Source organism: Hylobates moloch, unplaced genomic scaffold (genome assembly GCF_009828535.3).
Source record: "Hylobates moloch isolate HMO894 unplaced genomic scaffold, HMol_V3 SCAFFOLD_22, whole genome shotgun sequence".
NCBI lineage: Eukaryota > Metazoa > Chordata > Mammalia > Primates > Hylobatidae > Hylobates > Hylobates moloch.
The window spans coordinates 4,300,075-4,319,000 of NW_026652297.1; the positions used below are offsets into that span (position 1 = coordinate 4,300,075).

General features: G+C 54.6%; 1 protein-coding gene across 1 annotated transcript; it reads right to left on the minus strand.

Annotated features, from left to right (window-relative positions):
- Positions 1-319: 319 nt before the first annotated feature.
- Positions 320-9,759, minus strand: LOC116462069 (rap guanine nucleotide exchange factor 3-like). The gene is made up of 10 exons (XM_058433705.1): positions 9,498-9,759; positions 8,813-9,025; positions 2,886-2,939; positions 2,693-2,799; positions 2,369-2,490; positions 2,018-2,186; positions 1,311-1,395; positions 902-962; positions 713-789; positions 320-517 (listed from the first exon to the last, which is right to left on the minus strand). Exons 1-10 carry the CDS (start codon positions 9,501-9,503, stop codon positions 320-322), a joined length of 1,092 nt encoding a protein of 363 aa, XP_058289688.1. The 5' UTR covers positions 9,504-9,759.
- Positions 9,760-18,926: the final 9,167 nt, after the last annotated feature.

Here is an 18,926-nt window from a genome sequence, read left to right on the forward strand (position 1 = left end):
CCATGAGGGTCCCACAGGGACCCACAGCCCTTCTCCCACCTCCGACTTTGGCTCCACCTCCTCAGCCTTCCCTTCCTTCCATGCATCCTGCCTCCTCCACAGCCTAGTCCCACGCCCCCTGCACGCCCATCCTTCCCCTGGTCTCCCACACTGAGCCTGAGGTTACTGGTCTCACTGAACCCCTTCTGTGCCCTATGGGCTTCACCTTCTCACACACACCCAGGGCCATGGTCCCACTGCCAGCTGTCATAGCCCAGCATCTCCTACCTGCCCTGCTTCTTACAGGCCCCCTGCTCTCGTCTCTACCCCTCGCTCCACATCACTTCTCTGGACAAATGGCCCCTGCCCTCCCCGACCCCAGCAGCAGCACCTTGATGATACGATTGAAGTCCTGCTTGTCCACACGCAGGAAATGACAGTTGTCTTCTCGCAGGATGATGGTGGCTGCCCGGGGTGCATCATTCACCAGAGCCAGCTGTCCAAAGTCATCTCCCTCATGCAGGGTGGTCACCAGCCCCTGCAGCCAGGCCTCAGTCTCAGCCCGCCCCTGCCGCCCCCAGCCCTTGCCAGGACACACCCATGGCAGGAGAACAACCCAGACGGGAGACACGGGGTCAGCAGCAGTAGATCAGCAAAGGCACTGCCCATGAGGACACGGACCAGGGAGCAGTTAGGACCCAGGGCACTGGGGTGGGGAGGAGGGAGGGCTCACCTTGCCATGGGTCACCACGTTGACAGATCCCTTCCAGATAATGTACCACGAAGTACCCTTGTCCCCCTGGCTGAACACTGACAGAAGCATACCTCAGACCGGGCCCTCCTGGCACCTACCATTCCTTCACACATCCTTTTGCCCATGTCCAGGCCCTGTGCCTGGCTTCTGGTGCCCTGCTGGACTTACACACGGTCCCCGCCTTGCTGTGTGGTTCAAATTGCAGAACAGCCGCTAATTCTCGCTTCACCTGTGTGGTGGAGATAGGAGAGTCGGTGGCGACAAGTTCATGTGCAGAGCAGCCAGGCTTTTGCTAGGGGTGGTTAGGTCCAAAGACACAAGTGCTGGGGGACAAAGATGTGGCCAGGTCAGGTGTTCCCAGGATTTGGCAAGAGACAAAGCAAGTGGAGAAAATGGGCTGAGAGAGGCGGAAGGATTTTCAGACAGGGCAGCGCCGAGGGCAAGAAATCAGACTGAAAATTTCCAGCCATAGACGGAAGTGGAGAAATGCCCTCTGGCCCAGCAGTTGGAGTTTCAGGGAAGTCACAGGAAGAGGTGATGCCTGATACGGGGCAGGGCTGGAAGGGGCAGGACTGACCGAGTTGGAGAGGTGGGCCACAGCCTTGATGTGCAGCAGCTCCTCAAAGATGAGGTCCAGCTCTTCATCCGTGCGCTGACCTGGGCTGCAGGGACAGGAGGGATGGGGGCACACTGTGAACTGTGGGCCCGCCAGGCGCAGGGAGCCACACCACCCACCCAGCCGAAGCCTGTGCCAGACGGTGCCTCAGCAGTGACGGTCAGCAGCAGCAGCTAACCTTTACTGAGTGCGCACATGTGGCAGCGCTTGTGATGAGCATTTTGCATGCATTGTTTCACGACACCCCTAAGGAGCGGTTCTATTATCCTCACTTGACAGAACAGGAACTAGCATGGGGAGGCTCAAGGTCACCCAGCCAGTAGCCGGTCCAGCTGGAATTTGAACCTGGACCCACCAGACTGCAGTTTCCAAAACCCACTTGCTTTCAGCCACAACTGTGTCTCTGAGTGGGAAGGGTCCTCAGAGGTCCCCCTGGCCCAACACTGTCATTTACAGAGGAAGAAACTGACTTGGGGGGGTTTGGGAGTGTGGAGGGATCCAGGTCACACAGTGAGTCCGTGGCAGTCAGAGCCAGGGGCTTCTGGGCCAGCCAGGTTCCCTTCCCTCCACAGCAGGTAAGGGATGCCCCCAGAGATCAATCTGAGAAACTGTGGAATCTGAGTGCTGTGTGAGGCCTGGGGTCACGGGGTGCAGGGATTCTGACTCACGGCTTTCGAAGTGCCACCGTGAGCAGGGCGTCAGGCCCCCGCTGGGAGAGCAGGGCCACAGCTTCGGCCAACTCCTCCTCCATCTCATGAGCTCCCACGGGCTCGGGCTCGGGCCCGGGGAACCGGTAGAATTGGGCATCTCGGTCCTGGAAGGCCCAGTCGTGTTTCACTGGGGGGCAGAGGCCCAGGCGTGGGGAAGGAGAGGAAATTGAGGCCATGTGGGTATGAAACCCCACTGCAATGCCACCCCTCAGCACTCCCCAAGTAGCGCCTGCTTCCCAGGACTGCCCTGTCCTGTCCCCCTCACTGCCCAGCCCAGCCCGGGGCACCCCACCCTGGGCTCGGGCTCACCATGGCAGAGGGCACCTTCATCCAGCAGCACCTGGCAGATTCCCACAACTTGGCTCCGGGAATGGACCCCAAGTCCCAGGGCCAAGATCCCATCCACCAGCTCCCGGCCAGAGCAGCACTGCCTATGGAAGGTAGAAGGGGACAGGCCAGTGGAAGGAGGGTGGCAGGGAGAGGGAGGAGCTATGCATTAGAAAAGCACCCTCCGAGGCCCAAGCCTGGTTCGTCCCTGTGCTAGAAGCAGGGCGAGGCCCAGGTGCCTGAAATAAAGTGGAATGGAGAGAAAGCAGTGAGGCTGGGCAGGGAGGCAGCGGGGCCTCCACTCACCGGTACAGCCTAAGGTGGTACTTCCGGTCTCGGATGAGGTTTGGGCAGGTGGCAAGCAGATGCCGATGCAGCTGCCTCCCAGCCCTGAGCACCCGCTCTGTGGAGGCCTTGGAGGGAGGAAGGGCACAGCGGTTCAGGCTCTGAACCCCTCATGGTGCTGCCTGTCCCAGCTCCACCCCGCCCAGGCTTCTACCTGCTCCAGGCTCTCGCTGAAATCCAGGGACTCCTCACTGTTGGTGAGTGGTGTCTGGGGGCAGCAGGGAAAGCGTGCACATCAGTGTGAGGCCTTCAAGCCCAGCTCTTGGACACCTCCCCTCCCCCATCACTCCCACTCTTGCCTGGGCCCCAACCCCAAATGCATCCATGTGGCCACTCACTCAGCAAATAAACAAATATTCACTCAGCACCCTGTGCCCGGGCATTGCCTCTTCCCACCCTGCCATCCAGATCACCAAACCCAACCCAAGGACTGCCTCCCTACAGATGAGAGCCCTAAGACACCCATTCTGCTTACTCAGGGCCCAGGGGTGCCCGCACCCCCCAGGTGAACTCCCCCTGTTGGGGGAAAGAAGTGAGGGAGCTGGAAGGAGCATGAGGACATGAGATAAGAAGACCCGTGAGATGGGAGCCAGGATGTGAGCAGCTCAGGAGGCCTGGGAACGTCCGCTCCTGGGCTGGGGTCACAGGCCTGATCCCCAGCCAGGTTCTGTGCCCTTCCACAGGCCCATGAGCAGGTCTCTTGCCATCTCTGGGCCTCGGATCAGCCTGGTAGTTAAAAACACAAACCCTGGAGCCAGGCTCCTGGATTAAAATCTCTGCTCCCCCAGTGATTGCAGATGTGACCTGAAACAAGTGATTTAACCTCTCCCTCCCTACCTGAGTTTCCTTAACTATAAAATCTATAAAGCACTAATAATACCAACCCATGAGGTTTTGGGAGAATTAAGTGAGTTGCTACACATCGAATGTTTAAAGCATTGCCTGGCATATAGTTGTATGCACATGTTAGCTAGTACTCATCTGTGAGGCATTAGGGTGGGGCTGCTTGCTGGAAAGCGTCTTTCTTCTCTGAGATGTTGCTAGCCCGTGCCCTGTGAGAGTGAATAAGTCCTTGGTGGCACACAGGACTGGCTCAGGAAGACGCACTTTATCACGGAAACACCGCTTAGTAAGGATTCCTTGCCCTGTAACAATCAAGCCATTTGGAACACCCGGGCCTGTATGCCCCGGAATAATGGCCATGAAAGCCCCTCACGACCCTTCTCTTCCTGCCACGTGAGAACCTGGGGTTTGTGGACATCTCTGGACAGGATGCTCTACCGTCTACGAGCCCTCTCAAAGGGCTCACTTTGCAGTTTACAAAAGCACAACCACCCCCTTGATTTCATTGGATCTCATGTAAAGTAGGATCGGATGTGAAATACGCAGAGCAGGCATTGTCTGTCCTCTGTCACTTACGAGGAAATAAGAGCCTGGGGGTGAGGTACCTTGTGTAACTCAGTGGCGCATACTTGGGACAGCCAGACGGCTGTGGAGAAGTTCATGTTCCCACCCAGAAGTGCTCCCATTCTCAGTCTCCCTACACCCACCCCACCTGCCCCTTTCCTCTCCCCTCACCAGCCACCTCTCTCCTAGCTTCCCATCTGGCCGCAGGTCCCTGAAAAGGACCTGCTGGGGAGTTGCAGTACAACCAGGCCTGGTGCTGGCAGGGCCCTGGGCACAGGCATCTTGGCACGGCGTGCCCAAGCAGAGGCCTGAGGTCTGGCATGCGCAGGCGCCTGGCCCAGGGCTGGGCGGAAGTCACTAGGTGTCCCAAGGGTATCCCTGCCCGGGTCATAGGGCCCAGCCCAGTGCCAGACACAGAGCCCTGGAGACTTAACGACAGGAAATGAGAAGGAGGAGGAGCCAGGGAAGGGAGGAAGGGCAGGAATGCTACCCAGCCAGCCCCCTGTGTCGGAACAAACAGTGCCTGAGTGCTAATGACTTGTTGTTCATATCAAAATGCCCAGGTGGCCCCAGTCCCTGCCCCAACTCCCATTGGAGCCCACAACCCAGGCTCCAGCACCAGCCCCCTTCCTGGTATTATTCTGACCTGGGAGAGGGCACATTAGGAGGGGAGGGGCTGGGTCACGTGGCCAGGCTGGTCATTTCCTGTCCTCCCCCAGGGGATGAGGATGCAGGTCAGAGAATGGGCCCTGGCCCATGAGCACTGAGGAAGGGACTTTAAGGAATCCCTCTCATTTTGACAAGGAAAGCAAAAGCCCAGAGAGATCACACAACTATTTAGAAAGGTAAGATTCTACTGAATAACGCTGCCACTGGTGCTGACCCCGGAGGTAGGTATTTGTTTCCTATTTCACAGCTAGAGAAAAGAAAGCTCCAAGGTTCTACAACCTGCCCTAACTGTTGGTCAATAAGGGCACCAGGATTCATACCTATGTCTGTCTGATTCCAAAGGCCATGCTCTTAGCATTACGCCCTACCGTCTTCCATTATGCCTGTTCCCATGTTTCCTCAGCTTTGTGCTATAGACAGACAGTAGAGGTATTCTGCCTTCAGGCAAGTTCCGTGGGCAAGTAAGTTTGGAAACCACTGGGTTAGACAAAGGTAGATAGGTTTGTTATTCTACTCTCTCTGTGCCCTCAGGATGTTTGTGTGCCTGGCAACTTTCTAGGATGGGGCGGAGAGAGGGCTGCTATTCAAGGGCAGTGGTCAAGTGTGTGGGCTCTGCAGCCAGATGCTTGGGTTCAAATCCTAGCTTTTGTGTTACCATCTGGTTGTGTGAGCTCGTGCCGATTACTGAAGTTCTCAGTGCTTCAGTTTCCTCGTCTGTAAACTGGGGTTGATGATAAGAATAGTACCTATCACATAAGGTTATGAGGATCAAAAAGTTAATAATATAAAGTACTTGGAATGGTGCCTGGATCATAGTAACTACTTAGCAAATTTAGTTGACTTGATCAGATGTTATTATTTCATGATGGGCCCTATTACCAGGACACAGTGCAAAAAAAAAAAAAAAATGCTATACTGTGTCAGTTTCAGGGTTCTCAGTTGGGAAGAAGCAGCTGATATGGGTCAAGGTGAAGGTCCTCACCTACTCCCCCCTCTCATTCCTGAACAGAAAGGGTTCAGGGTGGAAGAGGAGGCGCTAACTCCCCTGGCACCAGCACTGTGGCCTGCCCCACCCTCACTCCCTGTCACTGAATGTCAGAGCCAGGCTGGAGAGACAGGCACAGAGCCAGACAGCCTGGGAACCTGTCAGACCAGTTCCCTTGGGCCATAGCTAAGGTGTCAAGCTAGGGCTGCTTGTGGTGGGACAGGGGAAGGGTGCATGGGGCTGGGATGGTGCCTTAAGGTGTCAGTTACTGTTTGTAGCAAGAGAGAAGTGCAGCATGGTGGTTACGTGGTTATGAGCTTGGACTCTGCAGCCAGGTTGCCTGGGACCAAAGCCCAGCTTTACCACTTAGCAGCTGCCTAACTCTGAACCTGTCACTTAACCTCTCTGTGGCTTCGTTTTCACATCTATAAAATGGAGATGATGACATTAGTACCTATCTCACAGGGCTGTTGTGAGAATTATTTGGTAGGATAAAGGCAAACCTCTTTCAATAATGTCTGGCACATAAGTACTGTATAACTATTAGCTACTACTATTACTTGGATAGGTTGAATGAAAGTGTGTTCTCAGAGTTACAAAATAGGGCCACTTCCCCAAGAACAGTTACACAAAGAGAATCATCTCAGACTTCCCTGAACTAGTAGAACCCACCAGAGGTCACTCTGATCTTGCCCCTGCCCTGGACATCAGACAAGATCTCACCTCCCCTCTTATTTTCCAAAAATGTTCTTCCATCCCATTCCAGTGTCACCTTTGCAACAGCTGTTAGGTCTTATCTTAGTCTGTATCTAACTGCAAGCCCGCCTACTGTAACCCGCTTTCATTTTCTCTTGTCCTGGTCTAGGTAGGAACAGAAAGAGCTGTCTTCAGACTTCTTCTGTGGGAGGTTGATGGGTTTTCCTCTTGGCTTTCGAAGAGGGAGGTCGGGCCTCAATAACTGGCAGTGCTGTCTTCCTGGGACTCGGGCCCCACCCCTTCACCATGGGCGTGCATGCTCACAGCTGACACTCATTCCCTCATGGAAGCCTTCCCTGGGCTAAAGGCATCATCAAGAGGTAAGAAGTACAGCTTCACAGGTACCCAGAGCCTCTCAAACATAGGCATGATGGAATGAAACCTCCCCACCCCAGTCCCCAAAGATGGTCATCAGAAGAGGGAGTGGCTGCCTGCCTCTAAACACTAAAAATCTAAGTTCCCTCTAGTCACCAACGCCCACCTGGCATGGAAGGGCCTTGTTTCGGTGCCTTTGACCCCATTTACACTCCAGCAAGCTTCACCCCCACCTTTCTGGCCTTCCCATGCACACCAGCCCTTCATTTCTGGGGGCTGTGGGGAGTCAGGAGACAGCTTGGTGGACTCCTCCACTCCCTCCCAGACTTCAGGTCCCAGGGGATCCTCCAGTGACCTCATTGTCCTGGCACCTGACCTTCTCCCTACCCCCTACCTTGCTTCCACAAGCTGGGAAGGGGACAGGAAATGCACAAATAATTATAGCCTAAGAGGGAAGGAGGGAGGGAGGGTTCCAGCCCACTGGCTCCAGGCAATAGTTACAGCCAGTGACCTGGAGAGCCAGAGAGCCAGAGGGGTAGCGGAGGAGGACCCAGGCTCATGATAAGGAAGACCCTAGTAGAGAACAGCTCTACCAGGACTGACACGTGGACTCTCCTCTCAGTTCTGATTGCAAAGAGGAGCCCCTCATCTTGGTAGGTCTCAGTTTTTTCAACTCAGCCTCACTGTAAATGGCAGTTGGGCAAGGTAGGGGGAAGGAGGGAGAGGGTGGTGATTATTCTACTCAAAAGGACTTGCCAATAAGAAGTGAACTCTCGGCTAGGCACGATGGCTCATGCCTGTAATCTCAGCGCTTTGGGAGGGCGAGGTGGGCAGATGATGAGGTCAAGAGATCAAGACCATCCTGGCCAATATGGCGAAACCCCATCTCTCCTAAAAATACAAAAATTAGCTGGGCGTGGTGGCGCACAACTGTAGCCCCAGCTACTCAGGAGGCTGAGGCAGGAGAATCGCTTGAACCTGGGAGGTGGAGGTTGTAGTGAGCCAAGATCGCATCACTGCACTCCAGCCTGGTGACAGAGGAAGACTCTGGTTAAAAAAAAAGAAAAAAGAAATGAACTCTCCCGGCCAAGCGCAGTGGGTCACGCCTGTAATACCAGCACTTTGGGAGGCCAAGGCAGGCGGATTGCTTGGGCCTAGGAGTTCAAGACCTGCCTAGGCAACATAGCGAAACCTGGGTGGACACACGCAGTAGAGACATAACTGAATCTCAAGCTAAGCTACTCTATTTAGTCTGGATGGCTGGGGATAGCTTCTCTGCTGATTTGGATAGTACAGCCATTATCTTGCCTCCCAAATCCCACCATTCTTTCCCCTTCCTGCTCTCTCCTTCATTCTTTCAGGTCCAGAGATGTTTCTCACTAGCAAAGGGCACTTTGGTCATCTCAGATTCTCCAAATGTCTCAGAATCCTTCCCCGAGTCCCCCAAAGGCAGGTACCAAGCAGTGTCCACATGATCACCTCACCCTAAGACCAAAATGCAGAATTAGCACAGTTCAGTAACTCACTAAAGGAGAATGTTGCCACGGTGACGCACCCAGAACTGTAACCAAGCTTACCTCACTCCAACCCATTGACCCGGCAGCCCCCATACCTCCCACCTTCACCTGGAGAGAACACACAAGTACCTAACTCAATGCCAGCTCACTGAGGTGACAGATAAACAACAAATCCCTTTCCCCTTCCCCCCATGCCTGAACAGGGACATTTGGGCAGAACACACACACACACACACACACACACACACGTTGCAGCTGTGTGAGCCACACATGCACACTGCAGACAAGCTTCCTGACCCACTGTCCATGGCAGCTGTACCACTCCACACCCCCAGAGCAAGCTGGGCCACCAGCACCATGCCAAGCCACAATCTAGGCCCCCCTCTAGCCCTGGTACTGGCCCTGGCACCTGGGCAGGTGAAAGGTACTCACCCAGCGCAGCCCCTGGATGCAGCTCGGACGCTGGTGCTCCAGCAGCAGCTGGTAGGAGCAGCTTCGGGGCCGGTGCATCCTCCTCAACACCATGTTGAGTAGTGTCCCCTCCGGCACCACGTCAGGGGGGGCTCCCACCCGCGGGGCTCCCAGAGCTGGGCTCTCCTCCACAGCCAGGCCCACCTGCCAGCAGCTCTCACCTGGCCAGCCCACCTGTGACACGGGGAGGAAAGTGGACAGCCATGGGACGCGACTGGGGCGGCTGGACCACAGTACAACTGCCCCAGGCAGAACTACTTCCTTAGAGTCCTCTGGACTGGTCAGGCGGAGGTGCTGCAACCCTGCCAGGAGCTGGGGGGAGGAACAGGAAGACCTTCACTGGGGCCTGCCGGTCTGGCGCACTTAGGGGTCTCCAGCTGGCTCTTGGAAAAGATCAGGCCCTTCTTAGTCCTCTTTGGAATTCTGTCCCATCTCACTGCCCATGCCCCTGCAGGGATCTCCACCACCTCCCAGCATGTAGCTATAGATTCACTAGGTCTCCCAGAAATGCAGCTTCGGCTCAAACCCTTCTCCCCTCCTCCTCAGCCCTGGCTAACCCTCTCTCTCCCACCCAAACTCCCCACCGTGTCAGCTTCCTCTCCCGCCCTCTCCTGCTCCTCCTCAACCCTGACCCCACCTTACCCACCTTCATGTTTCTTTTCAAGCTCGCACAGCTGTGCAGGCTCTAGCAAAAGGCTGGGGGGTCCCCGGCGACCCCCATCAGCTTTGATAAGGGGATCCGGAGGGTGCCAGTGGGTAAGTCCAGGTATAGTGAACTGGGCCAGTGCCTAGCTGGACTGGCTGCCAGGGCAGCAGGATGCAGGGCTCGGTGGAGAGTGTCCTCTTGGGTGAGTAGAGGGGTGGGGGCGTGGTGGGGGGACGCCACCCAGCCACCGGCGACAAGGAGACCCAAGCCTCCGCCTTCGTCCCAGATGAAGGAGCCAGCTGGCACCGGGCGCTGAAGCAAGGCTGCGCTGGCACCGGTCCGGGCGGGAGCTGTCACACCCCCTGCGCTGCCCGCCCCCTTCCCCTCCCCGGGACTGGCGGAGGGGGCGGGGTGGAGGCGCCCTGGCTTACGGTAGAGGAGAGCGTAGGGGAAGGGGGCGGGCACCGGCAGGCTTTGGAGTCCGCACCCGGGGGTACTAGAGTGGACATCCGCCTGAGCCCAGAGCATCCCCAGGGGGCAGGAGCGGCCCCGAGGTGTGTGGAGTAGGCCGCAACGGCCGGGGTGTCGGGCATCCGGCGGTGAGTGGCTGCACTGGCCGCCACGTGGCCGGGAGGAGAAATGCAAACAAGGAAACCGGGGAAAGGGGGGAGGGGGTGAGTCATTGCGGCCCCACCCGGGAGGGAAATCCGGGCCGGGGCCGCTTCCCGGCCGGGGGTGTCTGCCTCCTGTTTCGGTTCAGGGTCTCCAGCCGCCCGGGGGAGGGACTAGGCGGCTTTCCCGCGGGGAATCCCGCTGCCTTGCCTCCCACAGTTCCGTGCCCAGACCCACGCCCCACTGCCCCCTGCCCCAGCACACACACACCGGGAGCAGTTGAGGAAACTGAGGCTGGGGAGGAAGGACTGCTCTCCAGAACGGATAGGGGCCCTAAGAGGAGATTGGGGTTGTGGCAGAGCTTCCAGGGGAGCAGAAGGTGTTCGAGTACCACGCCCCCTACCGCGCGCTCCCTGGTGGCCAGGTAGGTTGAGGCAGAGACCGGGAATTCCAGCGCGCCCTGCCAAGCAGGCTTGCTACCGAGGCCCCACGCCTCCCTGGGCCTCAGTTTCCACCACTGTGCAAATGGCCCAGCGCGGGCCTCTTCGCCCCACTCCCGAGAGGGTGGAGAGACAGTGGCCGGGGACAGCGACTCGCGTGGCGCCCTGTAATTGCTCAGGACGATAATGAGGGTTTGGAAGGAGGCAAACGCCCCGCCCCTCGCTTTTTAGGACTTTTTGCCCCTTCTCTTCCCTTTTCCCTTTGCTGTTGAGCCAGCCCAGACTGGGAAGAAGTATCTCTAAAAAGCCTATACCCCAATTTTGGGATGCCAAGCCCCCATCCTCCACTATGATTATTTTCTTGAAAGTGGGGAGAAGACTGGGAAGAAGTAGCTCTAAGAAGCCTATACACCCAATTTTGGGATGCCAAGCCCTCATCCTCCACCAATTATTATTTTCTTGAAAGTGGGGAGAGAAATTTTAATTGTGATTAAAATCTCATTTTTAATGTATACATGTATAAAAAGTGTTTCCCAGAAGCTTACTAAAATGCAGGCTCTGTCCCCAGCAATTCATATTCAATCCTATTGGCATGAAATGGAGAATCTGTATTTTGAACAAACACCCCAGGTCATCTGCTGTGTCCACACATTAAGAAACGCTGGTGGAGTTTTAAATGCCTCTCCGGGGAAGGAAGAAAGCCTGAGAATGAATCTGACCTTAGACCCAAATCCATTCAACCAAGTTCTGGTAATTTGGAAGAAGGAAGAGCAACCTGGAAACTGGCAGGAAAGGATGACAAGTTGGGAGCCACAGGTATGCATGGGGAAGAGTTAGGGGGATGGAGTCATGAGTCTCGGGTTGCTGGGGCCAGTGCCCTGGCCTAGAAGTTCTTGCAGGAAGGCTTCCTGAGACTGGCACAAAGGGGTCCCCTATTTCCTATTCTTGCTGCCCTTACTCTGGGCAGGTGGAAAAGATGCTGGGGAGTGAGGCAGGACACTTGTATACCTGTAGACATTTCAGCAGAACCACAAAAGCTAATCATGTGCCAGCACTCTTTCAAGTGCTTTCCATGTGTTTAATCCCTGCCACGATCCTGTGAGGTATGTACTTCTGTTATCTTCACATCACAGATGGGGAAACTGAGGCTCAGGGATATTAAGTAAATTGCCAAAGTCACACAGGTAGTAAATGGTGGAGCTGGGGCATGAATCCAGGTTGTCTGTCTCCACGTACTCCCCATGGTATACTGCGTATACTCTGTATGTATTCTATTTGTTCTTCTAATGTAGACTAGACTGCCTACGAGTGTCTACTCAAAAAAGGGAAATTGAGGCCAGGCACGATGGCTCACGCCTGTAATCCCAACACCTTGGGAGGCTGAGGTGGGGGTGGATCATGAGGTCAGGAGTTCAAGACCAGCCTGACCAACATGGTGAAACCGTCTCTACTAAAAATACAAAAATTAGCCAGGTGTGGTGGCATGCGCCTGGAATCCCAGCTACTCAGGAGGCTGAGGCAGGAGAATTCCTTGGACCCGGGAGGCGAAGGTTGCAGTGAGCCAAGATCACGCCACTGCACTCCAGCCTGGGCGACAGAGCGAGACTCCATCTCAAAAAAAAAAAAAAAAAAAAAAAAAAAAAAAGGAGGGGGGAAATCGAATATGTTTGTGTTGAGGTTTCGGGGAACCTCAGGGAGCCAAGGATTGGAAGAAAGTCACTCAAATCAGTGAAAATGAAACTGTCCCAAACCCACTCCCCCACCTATGTTCCCCTTCAACACTACTCTTGCCTTTCTTTCTTCCATCTCTTTTTCATTCCCCCTCTCTGGGGAGATTGAGAAGAGGGCCTGGGGTGATTACCTATTGGCTCCTAGCCTGGGGAGATCACAGGGAGTAGATCTTTATGTGTCCCATTTCTAGCTTGTCCTATCTCTAACAGCAAGGCCCCCAGCCTGCCATCAAAGCAGATGACGGGGCAGGTTTTTGCCTTCTCAAGATCCCTGGATGGGGACCGGCCAGTAGAATTACTGCTCAGCAGATATCCATCAAGGCTGGGGCCTAGAAGGGGCAGAGGACTGGGAATGTGTCTGAGGCGCGCATCCAGGCAAGATGATAACAATCATGCCATGTCCTGATACCGCCTCCACACTCCTGTGACTGTCATTAAATGCTTGGCAGGTGCGTTAAGACAGATAAATAATAATAACAATAGTCAACACGCACCACGCCCTGTTCTTAATACTTTATATATATTCACTGATTGAATTGTCACAACAACCCTATTAGATAAGATTGTTATTATTGTTATCTCATTTTACCGGTGAGGGACCTGAGACACAAAGAGGTTAAATGACTTGCCCAAGGTCCCACACTAGGAAGTGGTAGAGCCATGAGTGACTCTGCCCAGGTGGTTTCTACCCTGTGTGTTTTACCACTCTGCAGTCCTGCCTCTGAAACATACTGACAGCTCCTATAAAGGGGGAAAAACTCATATCCACAGCCATTTGCCCACACCTCGGTACAGATGATGGAAACTAAACAGCAGGACCCCTTAATACACTCTACTTGGACAATGAGCTCCTGCCAGAGCACAGACTTCCTTGAACCCTCCCCCATTCCCTTCAAGCAGGTGGCAGCGGCGCCCATGGATAGCTCAGGAGGGTGGGAAGGTGAAGGGGGCTTCTCAGACCAGGCTTTGACTCTGGGCTTGATTTTCCCCACCTCTGCCTCTTTGCTGAGCACTACACAAGCTGAGCCCATAGTTTCCTGGATCTTCACAGGAACCTCATACTCCCTTCCTGCCCCAGGGGGCCTCTCCTCCTGCTCTGCCTCTCCCAGCTCCCTGTTCCCAAACTCCACCACTGCCTAAGCAAGGAGCCTGATACCCTGCATTCCTCCTTCTCCCACATCCGGCCAGCCACCAAGTCAGGTTGATTCAACCGGTGAAGCATCTCTTGCATCTCTCTGTTATGCCCACTGCAACTGTTCTAGCCCAATAATGGTCTCTTCCAGTATTTACTATGTGCAGAATACTATGTTAGTCACTTTATATACATCTTTTTATCCTCAGAACAATTCCTATTTGCAAGTGAGGAAACTGAGTCACAGGGAGACGAAGTAAGTTTCCCAAGGTCATGCAGTTAATAAGTAGTACAGCCAGACTCAGGCAGTCTAACTGCAGAGTCCATATTCCTAAATACCATTGTGCACTGCTACCTCCTGCCCCGATTGCTACTATCAACCTTGCCTCGCTCAGTCCTTACTATGCAATGCCACAGGAATCTTCAAGAAATCTTGAATTCATTCAACAACATTTACTGTAGGTGCCGGGGAACTTTGCTGTAAACTAGAGAGGTCAAACTGAGCAGCAGACACTGTCCCAAATCTTCAGGGCCCCAGAGCCTATTGGAATTATCGTTTATCTCCCTAACACACTAATCTGATTGGCTCTCCCTCCCCAGCACAGTGTCTGGCATGAAGCTGATGCTTAATGATTACGGGTGGAAATGAAATGAACAGGAACAGTGGGCAGTCAGCTGGTGCCTGCTATGGGCCCGTAGCCTCAGCAGGGTGGAAGGGAGAGGAGCTAGTTTCCCAGTTCAATTTCAAGGCCTTTCATGCCATCTCTCCCTCCCTCCTTGCTGCCTTCTTGTCTCCTACTCATTTCTCCTCTATCCTGTGCTGTCAGCTTTGTTCACAAGGCTCAGCCGTGACATTTGAGGGTGACTGGTGGGATGGAGAGAGGGAGGATGGCAGAAAATTTCACTAATAGGCCTCCCATGGGACTGCGGGAAATGACCAGCTTGGAGGCCAGCTGGGAGATAAAGCTGTAGGGGATATAAGGGCTGTGCCAGGACCTTGGCCTGTGGCTGAGCCTCCCACAATACCCCTAGGAGTCGACCTTGCCTATGGTTGGTCAACAGTGGGAAGAGATTGAGCAGAGAGCCAGGTATCCTCCTCTGGACTCTACCTCCTGGCTCTGCATGGTTTAAGGCCCTCTGACTCTTGCCCCCGCTCCATCCCCCAAGGGCGGTTCCAGTTCAGTTCCTCCATCTCCTCCCTTGCCCATTCCTGGGGTGGGGGGCAGGGGCAGGGAGCTGGAGCCTTGATGGGCACCAAGCCAAACCTTCCTAGGACTAACAGGTCACAACCAGTCACTCATGAGCCACTTATGACAGTGATGGGAGGGAGAGGAGGGATGGGCTCCTGCCTCCTCTAGGAGGCCGATGTGGGCAAGCTGGGGCTCACAGTCAGGGCTGGGAGCTGCAGGAAGTTGCAGAGGCGAAAGCAGGAACCCCACACTCTCTTGGAGGCACATTCCTCTGGCTGGTGCTCAAGCTAGCCATGCATGGCGGAGATGAGGAAACAGTCACTGAACAGACCTGAGGTGGTGATGCTGGGCTGGAGGGTAGGCACAGGGTGAGAGAAGCCAGAAGAGCAGGTGAAGACGGGCAGGGCTGGAGATGCCCCTAGAAGGGAGGGAAACAGCCTGCCTCCCGGCAAGTTTACTGTTACAGGAATGTATAGAAACGAGTAACTGCTTTCTCCCCCAACTTCTGCTTCTCAAGGAGAGAGTGAGAGAGAGAGAGAGAGAGAGAGTGTGTGTGTGTGTGTGTGTGTGTGTGTGTCTTGTGTGGGTCCCAGGAGACACTGCATCTGACCTTGAGTGATCAGTGTTCTGCAGTGGCTGCCCCATTCCAGTCATGGCCACTTTCCCTAAGAGTCACTTTTCTCCTCACCCTTGTATTCTGTTCTGAGGCTGAACACCCACACTACCTACTACCTCCCACCACTCCCCTCTTTGCAGCTTTCCCAGCCTTCCCAAAACCTCTGTCTTAAGTGCTCCCATCTTCCAACTCATCCCGGGCCCACGGCTCTGTTCAGGACTCAAACCCTGTGCCCACTTTGTCCTTTTGTTTCAGAGTCTTGGTAGGGGCGACTGCAGGAGCCTGAAAGAGGGGTCCTAGCAGAGCCCTGGCCCCTGCTTAGGAGATGCCCAGTTCTGTCTCTCAGGCCTGGTCAGTCAGGCTGGATCCAGAGCACTGGCTGGGGGCAGGGGGAGGATGTGGGTAACCAGGAAAGCAGGCTAGGGCTAAGGTCCCCTTCCCAGCATCAGAGCAGAGCCATCCCACCCCCAAATCCCACTCTGGAAGTGCTGGGGTCAGAGAGGAAACCGAATAGGCCAAAGTTTTCCTGGCATCAGATCTACTGCCCATTTCCTCCCTTCAGAGAGAACTTGGTAAGAAATTAGACCAGGTGCGGTGGCTCACGCCGGTAATCGCAGCACTTTGGGAGGCCGAGGCGGGTGGATCACGAGGTCAAGAGATCAAGACCATCCTGGCCAACATGGTGAAACCCCGTCTCTACTACAGATACAAAAATTAGCTGGGCATGGTGGTGTGCACCCATAGTCCCAGCTACTCAGGAGGCTGAGGCAGGAGAATCGCTTGAACCTAGAAGGCGGAGGTTGCAGTGAGTCAAGATCGCACCACTGCACTCCAGCCTGGGCAACAGAGCGAGACTCTGTCTCAAAAAAAAAAAAAAAAAAAAATTAGGGGAGGGTACAAAGATGAGGGTCTGGAGAGAGAAACAGAAAAGTGGGATCCAGAGAGAGAAACAGAAAAGTGGGGTCCAGGGAGAGAAACAGAAAGTGGGGTCCACAGAGGGAAACAGAAAACTGGGGTCCAGAGAAGGAAACAGAAAAGTGGGGAAGGAAACAGAAAAGTGGGGTCCAGAGAAGGAAACAGAAGTAAGGGAAAGTGCAGTTCTGCCTGAGAGAAGGCACAGGCCCCCCTCAGGCCTTGCGGGGGATAGAGAGGCAGCCCTACTGCTCTGCCTTCCCACCCCTCAGCCTCAGCCCCTCCTGCTCTAGCCACTTTGCCTGCTTTGCCTCTAGTGGAAGTGGGGAGCCTGGTCCGTGAGCTCCACCTAACACACTGCAGGGCTGGACCGAATCCTGACTTAATCTCCCCAACTGCTTCAGTTCTCCCCAAGCCCAGCCTCCTGGGGCCTCAGCTGAGGGTGCCTGCGGGCCCTGGAGGCCAGGCAAAGTGGCAGCTTCTGGCCTGTCACTGCCCCTGAGTCTGGCTCTGCACCCACCTCAGGGCCTGGCCTGTGTCAGACTTCCCCCTGCAGGGCGTCATTTCTCTGCCACACGCCTGGCACTCACCACACTGGAATCAAAGCATTGCACAAGTATTGCATGCTGCCTCCTCCAGGAGAATGTTAGCTACCAGAGGGTGAGAGCCGCTCTGCTGTACTCAAAAGTGCGTGCCTTGCGTGGTCAGTGCCGTATACATAGAAGGCCCTCAGGAGAGGTTTCCTACATTAATAGTAACCAAGTTTCTCCCCCTCCTGCCATGGCTTTTTCTCACCTCCCTCTTAGCTTCCCAAGATCTGTCTTTCCCTTCTGGGGCCTGTCCACCCAGTTCTTGACCAATTGCCATTCCTCCCACTGTCTTACTCCATCTCTTGTCCAACCCTTCCTCTTCCAAGAAGTATCATGAGATGTGGCCACTCAAGTCTCTCTAGGGTGCCATTCTTGGGGCCCCTGCTCTGGACTAAGCACAGGTAAGAGCCTTATTTCTAGTCTTTTCCTTCACCCAGTGCCCATGCAGCTGGACTAGAGGGGGACCCACGTGCACTGATGAAGGCTCCATGGTGACTTTCTCATTCAGTAAAGCCAGTTCTCAAACTCAGATCTAAAGGGCAAATATTGATGAACCCCTCTGCCAGGCTTTTCCCTCGGGAAGAGCTAATGCCCTCCCCTCCTGCCCTCAAGCCTTGTTATTCTCACTCCTCACAGTGCTGCAACCTGCCCTTCTCCAGCCCCTGGCAGCTTCCAAGGAGTCAAGGAAGTCAGTCAGCCCCATTTGCCCCCAAGTCCAAGTCCCTGTGGAGGTGAATTGCAGGCTTTATCCACCCCGCCCTCCCCATCCAGCAACAGCTCCCTCAGTAAAAGGTGAAAGAGAATCAGATCAGGTACCTGTGATTGGGGGTTCAGGTCAGGAGATGGAGATCGCTAGAGAACACCAAGATAGGGAGGCAGGCCTGGGCCCCAGCTCCTTCATGCTGCCCTCCCCAGGCAGCTGCACCTGTAATCCCCCTCCCCTCCCCCGACCCCCCAGGCCACCTGCCTCTGATGCTTTCTTAGCTCCTGAGTTCAAAGACCTGCTGTTTCCACTCAACATCTCACTTGCCATCCTGCCCTCTGCATAGACCTCTAGGCTATCAGTGGGCAGGCAGAGGAAATGGGGTCTCAGCGAGAAGCCAGACTCTGAGCAGTTTCACTCTAGCCCTGAGAATTGAGGAGAACCCCTTCTAAAGGGGCAGAAGGCAGCCCTAGCCCTGGGGAGCTGCATTCTGGGTCCAAGGTAACCCTTAGATTTGAGTCCTCCCTGCAACCTCCTAGAATGCATGGTGATGGGACCAGCTCCCCCCTGCAGCCAGCCACCTGCTGCTGCTGTCTAGGACAGCCCTTTCTGCTCTGTGGTCTACAAGCCTGACCTCAGGAGGAAGGCGAAGCTGCAGGAGGGGGGCCTGGGTGGGATAGAATGGGGAGAGTGAAGGAGTCTACCTGTGTCAGGCACAGCCTCAGGTTGCCACAGCCAGGGTCCTCAGCTGTGAACTCCACAAGGGCTGGGGTGGGGGGGTGGGGGGGTGGCAAGGGGACCACATAAGGTCTAGGGAGAATCCTGTGGAACTCACTACCTATGTACACAAGCTACCAGCCCAACCTGCAAAGCTGTCTGTTCAGGCACAAGGTTGGGGAAGGCTGCCCCCTAGAGCCAGGATCAAAGAATTCTTTCTGGACATTCAGCTCTTCTTTTCATATGTATTGAATATTTATTGAGTTCCTACCTAGGCACCTGGCGTTATACTAGCCACTGAGAATACAGAAGTGATCGAGGCAGACATAAAGTGAATAACTATCATAGTTTGCCCTATGTTGAGGGGTTTTCTGGGACGTGGAACTTTTTGTGGTAAAACTGGAAAAGTCCCCAGTGAATCAGGAGGAGTCAGTTACCCTGCCTTCCTGGAGATTATATTCCAATAGGGACAGCAGGAGTGGGGTGGAAAGTAAAAATACAACTTTTTGTCATGATAAGTGCTGTGGAGGAGGAAATAAGACAGAGCAAGGAATCCTCTGAGGAGGTAACATTTGAGCTGAGACTTGAATGATGAGAGATCAATCTTATAAACACTCAGAGAAGAGCTTTCCGGGCACAAAGCACACAAAACCTGGGACAGGAACAAGTGTGGCACGTTTGAGAAACAGAAAGGTGAATGTGTCTGAAGTAAAACGAGCAAGGGTGGGTACGGCTGGTTGGAGCTGGTAAGACCCGGATCAATTTACTCTAAAAGCTATGGAAGCTA